A 13,977-nucleotide genomic window follows, 5' to 3' on the forward strand; every position below is an offset into this window, starting at 1 on the left:
CAACAAACTCCAGAAATATACTGATTAAAAAGCCCAAGGTGGCAAACAAATATTCAGGAGTTGAAAGCCCCTCCCCCCAAAAAATTTAGTAACTTTTTAGCTTGTGAACCTTAAATAAGCATTGACTGGATAATGAAACCACCAACACATAGCTATTGCAGAGTTACAGAAGAAACCCTCAAACTATATAGTCGACAAATTATTTTTAAAACCCTCAGAAAAAAAACAGATTGGAAAAATAATCCTCAGAATAATATTAAGAGCAAAGAATATAATAAGATAAAGTGTGTGAAATAATATACAGTAAATCAGCTGAACACGAGCTCCCAGTGCAGTCCTGGGCCAAAAGGAATAATGTAGTTCTTGGTTGTATAAACAGAGGAATATCAAGTAGGAATAGGAAGGTACCTCTGTATTTGGTTTTGGTGTGATCACTGTTGCAATAGTATGTCCAGTTCTGATGTCCACACTTCAAGAAGGATGTTGATAAATTGGAGAGGGTTCCGAGAAGAGCCATGAGAATGATTAATGGATTGGAAAACATGCTCTGTTGTGATAGACTTATGTAGTTTATCAAAGAGGAGTTTAAGGGGTGGCTTAATCACAGTCTATAAGTACTTAAATGGGGATCAGAAATGTGATAATATATGGCTTCTCAGTCTAGTAGACAAAGGTATAACTACCAATGACTGGAAACTGAAGCTAGACAAATTCAGACTAGAAACAATGTGCACATTTTTAACAATGAGGGTAATTAACCATTTGGGACAATTTATCAAGGGTTGTGGTGGATTCTTCATGACTGATAATTGTTAAATCAAGATTGGATGTTTTTCGAAAAAATATGCTCTAATTCAGCCACAGTGATTGAACTAGAAGCAGGAATTAATTCATGGAAGCCTGTGGTCTGTGTTATACAGGAGGTCAGAGCAGATGATCACAGTGGACTCTTCTGGCCTTTTAGATCGAAAAAATGTGTTTCTGATCTTAAAAATAAAAAGTAAGAAAATTAAGGAAAGATGAAAGTCCACCCAACACCTAAATACAAGCAGTGCAAAAAAGGTAAAGTCTGATTGACAAGCCTCATGTAAGGATCTGGTGTATTTGATCTGGTGTGACTCCCAAGCTTCTGTATAGTCTAATAATATCGGAATGCAGCTAACCTCATATCAACTTTGACAGCTTTTAATAGAAGTTGAAATATAATTATCCATGTCTGTTTCCTTTTGCAACAGATGCTAATTTCAATAACAAATGCCTTATCATGTAGTTCTTCCTGTGTATCAATGCCCTGAAGTGAAGTGGCAAAGACACACTCTGTAGTCCAAGTAATTGTCCTTATGGTCATAACCTTTCTGTTTACTAGGCTGAGGTGGAACCTACAAATAGAGGAACACAAACAAGCTGTACTGAATATACCAAGTTCAGTTACATCTATTATGTTAACTGAATAAAGGAGGCAATGGACCAAATTCTTTTCTCACTTACAATGGTACAACCTTAATGAAGTCTATGGAATTACACTGGTGTAACAGCATAATTTGACACAGTACATTTAACCTACTGTACTAATGGCCAGCAGGTAGTCCTCAGGAGAGTAAAAATTGACAGCAGAGTATCTGCATATACTAACCACAAGCTAGCTGGATCTCATGTGCCAAAGTGTGTGCTCTAGGTGTAAGTGTGTACACTTCAGTGTTTGGCTTTTGTGTCCCAAAGACACTCTTACAACCCATCAGAACATTTTTCAGGACCTTTAATTAGCCTGTTTTCCAAAACTTCCTGCAAACTCAGAGCTTTATGTAGCATTTGTGTTCCCAGTAGATAAAAAACTTAGAGATTTCTGGGCCCACTTTAACTCTCCAGGATGTCTTTCTCAACAGCTCCATTCAACTTGTTCTGCTCACTGCTTCATGCCAATTACAACGAACTAGCTTACTGCTCAATCCCAATTACAATGAAGACATTTAATTTCCTCTTTGATTTCCCTACAACAACAGATTGCAACTTGTGGCACTTCAAGTAGTTTTGGTAGCTCATTTAATACACACTGAAAACTGAATATCTGCTGATTATGTTCCCAAGCACAAGCTCGTTGCAATAAAGGATGAAGAGAAGAGATGCAATCTCCAAAGCATGAGAATCTGAAAATGATTACTGCTGGCAGAAAACTTGTTTTGTCTCATAGTCCTGGGGTACAGTTAAAATCTTTCATGAATGATTAATGAACTATAGTCAGATCAATGAAACTTTGTCCTAAATAGAAAAGGAGTACTTGTGGCACCTTAGAGACTAACAAATTTATTAGAGCATAAGCTTTCGTGAGCTACAGCTCACGACTAACATGGCTGCTACTCTGAAATTTGTCCTAAATGTATCCATAACCTACTCAGGAGGGGGATGGAGGTGGCAGAACAGGCCTGACCCTTGTAATTTGCGACCATTGAAGTGGTGAAACCGAGTAATTCATCTAATGTACTGTGGCTAGTTTTTCAACTTTCTTTACATGAATCACCAAAGTGAGTTTTTTCTTTGCTGTTTCCTATCTAGCAGGAAAGTTTAAATTCAATGGGCCAAACTCTGAGACCCTTACTTATGTTGTGTCCTTTACTCTGTGACTGTGAGAGGAGTAAGATTTTACTCACTGTAAGTAAGAGTATCCGAGTCTGGCCCATATTTGATTGTTTAATTATTTATCAACAGAAAAATTAGAATATTAAGCCAAAACACCCACTGTATTTTTTCATAGTGATAAATCATGAAGGTCTTCAAATTCTCTCAGTGACAAATTCTCTCTGTGAGAAACTTTAGTTTCATTTAGTCCTTATTCTTTTAACCAGCTCAATCACTTATTTCCAAGAATTATTATATTCTCATCTTTCTTGATGGATGATGAGTTGTCCTCAGTAAAGTTGTTAACGATATAAAATGAAATGCAAATGAAATAGCACAATCAAAATCAAACTATTAAAAATAGTGGAGCAGGCAATAGGTGGTACTAAATACTACCCTTTTGCTTCTATCATTAAGCAGATAATACTGGCATATTTAGAAGCATGATAAAACCCAGAGCTGTTCTTATATTCTCTTTGGTAGAATGTTCTGTAGTCAAGCAACAAATGATTTGCCTTGTACAATTTCTTCTGCATCATACCAACTTGACCCAGATGAGAGGGGAAATTTTGTTAGAAGCTTCAAATGAAAAGCAAATTGAAATTTTCAATAATTGTATTCAAACATATTTTCAAATGGTCATTGCAAATATTTATTTCTGTGAGCGGGGGCCCCAGCAATCTAAAATGGTGTGCAACTGCTTGCTTTCTGGAACACAGGAAGCTTTCCATGCCTTATTTTCCCTGCACTCTGCAGTCTCTCTCTGCCTCACAGGCTCAGAGGGAGTTATTCTCAGGTCACAGATCAACATGGAGGCAGCAGCATCCTTAAAGAGGCCTAGACAGGAACCTGCAGGTCAGCAATGGTCCTCTCCTTTTAATGGTTCTTTCTACCCTGCCTGCTCTCTGGACTCATTCTGTTCCCGAGAAAGGGCCACCACTTGGGATGACCTTTCCAAAGCTGGCAACAGGCAGATGGGCTGACCTCAGTAGGGTGCCTGAGGGCCAGCCTGCAGGACTGGATGCAGGTGCATTCAGGGAGCAGGAGCTATGAGGCATTCAGATATCACCCTGATAAGCACAGTATAAGAACATAAACAATAAATAGACTAAAGAGCCCCATTGTCCATCCTTCATCCTTCGGCAATCTCTGCTGAGCTCATCCTGTGTCTAGGCTTTTAGGGGAAGGAGCCAGCCCTTTTCCTCTCTCAAAACAGCCCCTATTCTTGGGAGTTAGGTAATGAAAAAGGTACTAGACACTCCTCTACCTCCCTACAGGTATCATTTAGAATGGTCAGAGACCCATCTCCTTCTCCTCCTCTTAGCCATAATGGCAGTGATTGAAAAGGCTCCCTGGCTCCACTCTAACCAGTATGCCCATCTGCTCCTCCTGACCATCAGAGCGATAACTGGCTTAGGGCACTTTTCTCACAGCAAAGGTTTTGTTCAACAGTGAGGTGGCGGAAGAGAGAGACTTGTTCTGGTGGTGTCTATTCTAAGACACTGGAAGGTGGAGTGCCTATTGTCCATCAAGGCAGTCCATCTTGCAGGATCTCAGAGTTGATTGGCTGAGATGTCTGGAGCCGTGTCCAGGAAAGTGGGTCTTAACCCCAAAGACTGTTTAGACAGTGCACTCTCAGTGGAACATCTCCACAAGCGGATAGTAGAAAATATCAGATTCCTCAGATTCTGTTTCTTTTACTAAAAACTGCAAGCCTATGTCATGGGCATGTTCTTTTTTAGCTTGAGAGGCCCACTGACATACAGCATTCCACCCCTTCCCATTCATTCTCTGGGTCCTGCAAAAGGTTTAGGCAAAGAAGGAAACTCTCATCCTGACCAGACAGTCCTGGTGTTTGGGACATGGGATATAGAGTTTCCTCGGTTTCCACATCTACTGACAAAACATCTGGTGACAGATAGCGCTCTAGGTAAAACTCCATCTCATATCCTGGTTCCCTGATATTCCTGAGGTGGCAAAGTCATTTGACCAGAATACCTATCACCAATCCCAAAAGTATCTCTATCTAGAACAAGCCACTATACCTGGGACAAGTTCAACTACCAATATGCAGGGAGAGGATGGACAGCCAGGTCCTATTCCATTCCTTCGGTCTGAAAATGCCTCTAGGGTTGCTCAAAAAGGGAGCAGCCCTTAGTATCTTAAAAGAATAAGCATCAGGGATCCTCTAGAATGTTTTCTAATAGGCTGTTGCTTGCTAGTCATCCAAGTTTTTGAGGGTAATAAAAATGCCTGTGCCATGCTGAGCCAGTTGTGTTTGCGTGGCAATTTACAATAGTGCTCTCCAAGCTACCTTATCCACCCTTTAAGCCCTGAGCATCAGGCTTCTTGTTCTAGTTTTCCCCTTAATGGATATTTATTCTTATTTCTATCCTGATAGCATCCAGTGGATTTCTATTATGGGAACACAAATAACCAGTCAGGATTGAGAGCCCATTATGTAGAAGTTGTATAAACATATAGGCAGATGTGGACTGTTATGTGTGCCAGACAGGTGAGTGATCTGGCTGTGAATCACATGAAGATGCCTGTTCCTAATTATTCCTAACAACAGGGTCTCAGGATAGTCCTTTCTTTATTCCTATTGTAAACTCTAGTTTCCACTGGAGCCAAATCTTTAACCTTCCGTCATTCTCTTCTCATCCATCTACTCCAAAGGAATCCTCACGGCACTCTCTGGATGATAATCAGGGCTAGTGTATCATAACGCAGATTTTTGCACTCTATTTAAGGGACCAGGAAAGGGGAATGGCTTCCCAGCAAAATGAAAGATTAATGGCTAGTTTTGTGTGTGAAAGAAGCCTATATAGCCAGACTCCCATAGCCACTAGGTGTTAATGATCGCTCCACCGGAAGGATGACTATCTCATCAGCAGTGAGGGTGTCAGCCTCCATTACAGTGTGGAGGTTAACATGTCTGTGGAGACTTTCAGACAATGGGTTCTGGGAATCATAGCCCAAGACACTGTCACCTAATTCTCCACGGTTAGTATGCCACCCATTGATGATAATGTGTAGTGCTAGGTATTACCCATTGTAGATTAGCGACTCCTCACTCACAGAAATGAAGATTTTGGTGTTGTCTTGTAAACTAAGTTGTGCCGAGGTAGATGACCACTTTGTAAGCCCCACCCGAGTTATAGTTTGGAATGATATTTTCAGGTTGTAGCCTGTTGAGTTGTGTGAAATGCTAAGAAAGTTATCAGCTATGGCTGAGTGGCAGGCCACAGGGGCAGAGGAGCACAAGCCCCCTGACAACCGAGGCAGAGTTACCTGTATACAAGTAATCAAGGATGTGCAGCCCATTCCAGGTTGGTCGTGCCCCTGAGCAGAAATTTGGTTTAGGGCTGTCAAGTTACTGTGCAGCAAGCCAGAGTGTGAATCTACAGCTCATCACAAATTAAGACTGAAACCTTCCTTTTCTCCCAGGGGAAAAGAAGCTTTGTACTCCTGCCTGAACCCTAAGGAGCCACTCCATTGTTCTCATTGCTTATACCCTGCATGTCAAGGTCACTTATTGGATTTCCCTTTTCATCCTGACAACAGAGCTTTTGATTGGCTAGAATGGTTTCTGATGAACTGCACAAGTAGCTTCCTTTCCACCAAATGCTGAGCATGCTGCCTCCATGGCGCTCCATCGCCCCAACAGCCTCAGAAGCCAAACATCAATCTGAGAACTATTTCAAAACTAATCTAATAATTGCAAAAGCAAAAGTCATATTTATCACTCCCTGCCTTGACACTAAATACTAAACCACGTGCTTCTGTTGTGCCACCTCACTAATCCTAAAAGAGAGGGCACAAACTAGTCATATACAATTATATTGTAGTCAAGGCCTTGAATTTATTATCAGAACATTATAGATTTTATCTTAGCTTGCAATTAGTTACTGTGCTGAAGCCATGAGTCAAGCCACTTGAAATGATTCAAGTGGGGGAAAGAATAATAATAAAGAGGCAAGCTAGCTCAGTGATAGGCTTGTGGGTCCTATTAAATTTGAAAGGCTATGATTTCTATTCCTAGACCCGCCAGTTAACATAATAACAAGCACCGTGCTTCATCACACCATTCAAAGACTTGTACTAAGCAAGAATTGAGAGCCAAAACAGCAATAGGTCAATCCTGTACAGTGTAGTCAAAAGTTGCCAGGAAATTATCATGGCAGTATTCTTGAAAAGCCTGCAGCCGCTCTGGCTGCCTTTGCTAAATTTATAATTGTAAGCTACAGGCTCCATCGCAAAAGAAACCCAATATATGATGTTTGTTTCTGTGGCAAGAATGGGAGGAGACTAATGGTAAAGGAGTGGGTAGGATGGGGGAGGGAGGGGGAAAAAAATCAAGCCTTGCAGGGTTTTTAGAGACCTGCAGAAAATCATCTAAATAGGGTAGTTCATACCTCAGATACTGTGCACTGCTTTGACAATCCTCTGGTTTATGGCGTACTTAACAAAGTCTTCTTACATTTACTAGACTGGAATGTCCATTTTCCTAGACGCTTTCTGCTATTTTACTAGTACTTTAAAATTTGGACACGTGACAGAAATGTGTGTAACACATTTTTTAAGTGTTGATTGTGCTCGTAATTTTAAAGTCAGAATATAAAATAAACATCTCTGCCCTTTCTTCCAGCAGGCAGCACAGAGATCTGCTCTCCGCGTTCTGTCTGACAGGTACATTTTGTCATTTTTATGAACTATAAATTGCTTTATGAAACGTTGAGCTCTATTTATTGTGGCATATAACTCATAATCGGATTTTGTCCCCAAAGTATCTGTGAATTGGGATGTTAAACATTTTTGCATGGTTGGATTTGTCATGCATGTATGGAGTTTATTACTGCAAAAATCACAGTCTTGTTGTATTTCATACAGAATATGCAGAATCCCTTGTCGTGATACCAAGCAAGAGATAAGAAACTTACTGGAGAAGGCATGAATGATGCAGTAAATTCTGAGCTTTAGAGTATGCTGAGATATATTTAAGATCATTTTTTCAGCAATAAGTACTTCATTAATTTTGAGATGTTCTCTTTTGACTTTCTCCCAATTCTTTCATTGGGAATTACTCTTGTTTTGTTGAGATTCTCTCAATATTAATTTATGAGGGGTTGGCTTTTGTCTGGGGGGGGTATTTATTTTATTTTTGAACAATTATTGGTGCTTTAGACAAAACAACAAAGGAACAAACACTGATATTCTTACTCCATTTTTACTCAGTCCTTTCTCAGGCAAAAATTCCCATTGGCTTTAGCAGGAGTCTTGCCTAAATAAGGAATTCAGGATTCGGGCCATAGTAAATATTATAGTTGGGCTGTAGATCAGTACAGGTATTTACCCTAAATGACTGTACTGAAAGAGGATTGATTGAAAAATAAGGTAGCTTTCTAAGGCAGTCCTGATTTTTCCCCCCATTTTAGGAATGGCGAAGATTGTACATTTTAGTGCCTATGAAAAAGAACTAGCAGATTTACATTTATCCACAGATGAGGTACTGTGTCATGCAGGCTGACACAAAGTAAATTTCCCCATGCCTCTTTGGCAGCCACCTCTACTCCATCTAGCCCAATCTCCCCCCTCATCCCTGGGAATAAGCAGTAATTGACTCAGGAAGCCAGCTCAGTCTAGGACTTCTCCTGAGCAGAGCCTGTCACTTAGGCTGAATTATATGTTGTGCATGGGTGAATAACGTTTCTCTATGCCCTGAAGCAGAGACGGCCAAAATTATCCCTCCTCGGTATACAAACACTGTTTTGTTTAGATTTTTTTTAAAAGAAGAAAAACTTTAACCTAGCAAGCTGAGTGCAACACCCAAGCTGTGGGCTAAGTCGTGTCCTCAGATGTTGGGCATGAAAGGCACACAGATATCGGCCATATTTGGCCATACATTTAAGCTCTTCCACATAAACAAGATGCCTTTTGGGTTCTGTGGGTATTTGGAGGTGTGGCCACAAGGAATGGGAGGAGCCAGAGATGACTATTTAACTCTTCCTCATTCTCCAGCTAAACTGGGAAAATGCTGCAGAATTGCTCAAGAAAACAGTGGTGCAAGCTAGCTGCGCTGAATACATACCTACGGGATTCAGGCACTTTGTACTTGGCACAACTAGCCCATGCCCCCATTAGCCGCTGCCCATGCTACACTACTATTTTTAGCACTCTAGTTTCATGAAAACTAGCTTGAGTATGTCTATGCAAGCTGGAAATCACAGCCCTAGCTCCAAGTGTAGACGAACCCTGAGAGAGAAGTGCTGTGGCACGGGTGAACGTATTAGGATTTCCTCTTTCATAACCAGAGAGCAAGATTGCCTGAGTGTTAGGATGCTAGCCTGGGGCTTGGTAGATATGAGCTCAGTTCCCTGCTCTGTCAGACTTACCTTGTGCAAGCCACCAAGGGTGTGTCTTCACTGCAGTGAAGGGTGGGACTGCAGCCCTGTAGACAGATCAGAGTTAGCTTTGATCTAGCTAGCTTGAATGACGATAGCAGTGAAGCTGTGGCAGCGCAGGCTGTACAATCCCTCTCCAGGGTCCCAGGCAGCCCATGCTGCCACAGCCTCCCTGCTATTGTTATTTAGGCTAGCTCAGGTATGTCTATGTGTGCTGCAGACACACCTCTGATTGCAGTATAGACAGACCCTCAGTCTCTCTCAGTCTGTAAAATGGGAATAATAGCACTTCCCTATCTCATAGGTCCCAGTTGGAGCCAGACCTTGTCACCAGTTGGAAAGAAGGCAGCAGGCAGAAATCTGTGCCATGCTGGAACTGGTTTACTGTAATGTGTTGCTGGGTTCATACCATTTCCACTCAAGATCCCTGGAAAGGACAGGCAAATTCTTCCACAGTACACTGTGAAAACTTTCATAGAATGGTGCAGTTTATTGAAATGCTACAGATCATGGCATGTGCTCCCATAAGTTCTAGCTCACCGAAGGAGTGAGTAGAGCACCAGTAGGCATGCAAGACATTACAGTACCCACCTCAGCACTCGACTGTTACTCTGGGGTGTGACTGTTCTCTCTTGTGATAGGCTAATTGGAAGGAAGCAACTCAAAGTTAGGTCACTTGAGTTAATTCTGTAGTAAGGACACACTTAAATGCTCTATAATAAGGGGGCCATATGAGATAGACCTTAGACCAGTGGTTCCCAAACTTTAACAACCCGTGAACCCGTTTCACTAAAATGTCAAGTTTTGCAAACCCCCTCCTAAAAATGAATATTTCCAGGGATTTTCTCCTTTACCTGAGTATAAATTATAAAAACAGTGATCTTGGAAATATAAAATTTGTTTTTACAACATGCTTATTTCACACAATTTATTATTATTATTTATCATTACAGTATTTTTATTACATTATGAAAACAGCAACACTCTTCCAAGATGTCACCTTCATAGCTTGTATCACTTTGAATAAGTCTGTTATAAGACAAGGCTCCTATGTTTCATCAAGGAGTATCAGATGTGAAATAGCATGAAGGTATTTAAGAAGCCAACTCGAAGAGTTCCTCCTACGCAAGCATTCAGGTCTTGAGCAGTCCAGGCAAACAACGCACGTTACAACAAAGCTTAAACTTGTTCTCCATAGTAATTTTAAAAACAATACTAGCTGCCTATTTAATTTTTAAAACAGCAAAAAATATCCACCTCCTTTTCCATTTCTTCTAAGGAGTCTTGAAGTTTAAATCTCCTCAGTGTGATAGATATGCTTGCTTTGATCTGCTTAGTTCTTGGAAGTCCAGGGGCTCCGGGCTGCTGGCCCCGTGCTGCCTGGGGTCCCTAGGGACAGCTGTCGGCCATTGGAATTTTTTCCCGAGAATCCCCTGTAACATTTCACGAACTCCCAGGGGTTCACAAACCACAGTTTGGGAACCAATGCCTTAGACAGATTACTTAAAACTGGAATGGCAACTCTCTGGGTATGTCTGCACTGCAATCCAAGATGTGATTGCAGCTATGGTAGGCATACCAGTGCTAGCTTTACCCATGCGAAAATTTCTAAAAATAAGTGTAGATGGAGCAGCGTGGGCTGTACAAGGACCCTGGAGACCCGCTGTCACTGTTAGTCCATGCTGAAGCCTGGGCCTCCATGTCTACACTACTACTTTTAGTGGTGCTAGTGCAGGTTAAGCTTGTGCGGGTGTGCTTCCTACCCAAGCTGCAATCACATTTCTCATTGCAGTGCAGCCTCTGAGTCAGCCTTAGTGTTTTTGGGTGAGCAAAGCGTTTCTTGTTCCCAGACCTATACTTAAGCTATGATTAGGGCCCTACTAAATTCACAGTCATGAAAAACGCGTCACGGACTGTGAAATCTGGTCTCCCCCCATGAAATCTGGTCTTTTGTGTACTTTTACCCTATACTATACAGATTTCACAGGGGAGACCAGCATTTCTCAAATTGGGGGTCCTGACCCAAAAGGGAGTTGCAGTGGGTCACAAGGTTATTTTAGGGGGGATTGTGGTATTGCCACCCTTACTTCTGCACTGCCTTCAGAGCTGCAGGGCCAGAGAGCGGCAGCTGGTGGCCAGGCACCCAGTGCTGAAGGCGACGCCCCACCAGCAGGAGTGCAGAAGTAATGGTGGCAATACCATATCATAGATTCATAGATACTAAGGTCAGAAGGGACCACTCTGATCATCTAGTCCGACCTCCTGCACAGCGCAGGCCACAGAATGTCACCCACCACTCCTATGAAAAACCTCACCCATGTCTGAGCTATTGAAGTCCTCAAATCATGGTTCAAAACTTCAAGGAGCAGAGAAGCCTCCCTCCAGTCAACCATGCCCCATGCTACAGAGGAAGGCAAAAAAACCTCCAGGGCCTCTCCAATCTGCCCTGGAGGAAAACTCCCTCCCGACCCCAAACATGGCAATCAGCCAAACCCTGAGCACATGGGCAAGATTCACCAGCCAGATACCCAGGAAAGAATTTTCTATAGTAAATCAGATCCCATCCATCTAATATCCCATCTCAGGGGATTTGGCCTATTTACCCTGAATATTTAAAGATCAATTACTTACCAAAATCCCATTATCCCATCATACCATCTCCTCCATAAACTTATCGAGTAGAATCTTAAAACCAGATAGATCTTTTGCCCCCACTGCTTCCCTTGGAAGGTTATTCCAAAACTTCACTCCTCTGATGGTTAAAAACCTTCGTCTGATTTCAAGTCTAAACTTCCTGGTGGCCAGTTTATACCCATTTGTTCTTGTGTCCACATTGGTGCTGAGCTTAAATAATTCCTCTCCCTCTCCTATATTTATCCCTCTGATATATTTATAGAGAGCAATCATATCTCCCCTCAACCTTCTTTTAGTTAGGCTAAACAAGCCAAGCTCCTTAAGTCTCCTTTCATAAGACAAGTTTTCCATTCCTCGGATCATCCTAGTAGCCCTTCTCTGTACCTGCTCCAGTTTGAATTCATCCTTTTTAAACATGGGAGACCAGAACTGCACACAGTATTCTAGGTGAGGTCTCACCAGTGCCTTGTATAACGGTACTAAAACCTCCTTATCCCTACTGGAAATGCCTCTCCTGATGCATCCCAAAACCGCATTAGCTTTTTTCACAGCCGTATCACATTGGCAGCTCATAGTCATCCTATGATCAACCAATACTCCAAGGTCCTTCTCCTCTTCCGTTACTTCTAATTGATGCGTCCCCAACTTATAACTAAAATTCTTGTTATTAATCCCTAAATGCATAACCTTACACTTCTCACTATTAAATTTCATCCTATTACTATTACTCCAGTTTACAAGGTCATCCAGATCCTCCTGTATAATATCCCGATCCTTCTCTGAATTGGCAATACCTCCCAACTTTGTATCATCTGCAAACTTTATTAGCACACTCCCACTTTTTGTGCCAAGGTCAGTAACAAAAAGATTAAATAAGATTGGTCCCAAAACCGATCCCTGAGGAACTCCACTGGTAACCTCCCTCCAACCTGACAGTTCGCCTTTCAGTAGGACCCGTTGCAGTCTCCCCTTTAACCAATTCCTTATCCACCTTCTGATGTTCATATTGATCCCCATCTTCTCCAATTTAACTAATAATTCCCCATGTGGGATATCATGACACCCTTACTTCTGTCATGGTATGTTATTGCCACCCTTACTTCTGTGCCGCTGCCTTCAGAGCTGGGCAGCCGGACAGTGGTGGCTGCTGACTGAGGGCCCAGTTCTGCAGGTAGCAGCGCAGAAGTAAAGGTGGCAATAACATACCATGACATCCTTACTTCTGTGCTGCTGCTGGCAGCAGTTCTGCCTTCAGAGCTGGGCTCCTGGCTAACAGTCGCCACTTCAGAGCCAGGCAGCACCTGCCACCAGCAGCAGCACAGAAGTAAGGGTAGCAGTACCACAACCGCCCCTACAATAACTTTGTGACCCCACTACCACTTCTTTTTGGGTCAGGATCCTTACAATTACAAAACTCTTGAAATTTCAGATTTAAATAGCTGCAATCATGAAATTTACAATTTTAAAAATCCTATCACCGTGAAATTGACCAAAATGGACCGTGAATTTGATAGGGCCTTAGCTATGATCCAGCAAAGCACTTAAACATGTAACTTGAAGCATATGAATAGTCCTGTTGCAGTCAATAAGACCACTCATGGGCACCAAGTTACACACATATTTAAGTTTTGTGTTGGACTGAAGCCCTTGTCTGTTAGACTATGTTGCTTCTCACACTGTAGAGTTCCCCACATAGGCTGTTTATCAAAGGAGCGACTCAGCTGGCTGACCGCCAGAAGGAACGCATTATGGCAGCTCTGATGGTGGCCTAGAGAAGCCTCAACTCCCTCTCAGCTGCAATTTGATCTGAATCCCATCAGAAAGCCCTGGCACTGTGGTTGTGGGTTGCACAAGACACAAAGGAGGATCATACATTCAGGATCAGTCAGTGACAAACTTTCAGCTCTAGAAATGTTTTCACTTTGGCTATCCTGCAAGGAAAAGAGTCAGAGTCTTCTTTCTCATAAATGAAAGCAGATATCAGCCTTGCCATTGATGCAGAATCATGATTATCCCACAGCTGCAAGTTCCACAGGCTCTACAGGGAAGCCAAGGGTGACTGCTGGTATATTTTAGGATAGAAAATATCTAGAATAAGTGTATCCTAGCCCCTCTAATTATAACATGCTATAAGAGAAATTGCATAAAATGTATCTTGCTGCAGCGGTTGTGTTGCACATTAAAGAAAAAGGAATCTAAAGGCTTGAGAGCTTTGTAAAGGTTTGGAGTGAATAGTAAGAATAGGGATTTCTGGAAACCTGGGGTTCAAATTCACTTCTTTTCACTTGGGAGCTAAATTCCTTGGTATCAGTTGAATTCCACAACT

General features: G+C 42.0%; 1 protein-coding gene across 1 annotated transcript in view; it reads left to right on the forward strand.

The window, feature by feature from the left end:
• The window catches only part of AFF3 (AF4/FMR2 family member 3), a 446,656-nt gene that overhangs the window by 343,060 nt on the left and 89,619 nt on the right, over positions 1-13,977 (forward strand). Inside the window, 1 exon segment of the mRNA XM_038411042.2 lies at positions 7,265-7,305. Within this exon segment, the coding sequence (XP_038266970.1) occupies positions 7,265-7,305 (41 nt within the window).

This window comes from Dermochelys coriacea, chromosome 1, assembly GCF_009764565.3.
Source record: "Dermochelys coriacea isolate rDerCor1 chromosome 1, rDerCor1.pri.v4, whole genome shotgun sequence".
NCBI classification, from domain to species: domain Eukaryota; kingdom Metazoa; phylum Chordata; order Testudines; family Dermochelyidae; genus Dermochelys; species Dermochelys coriacea.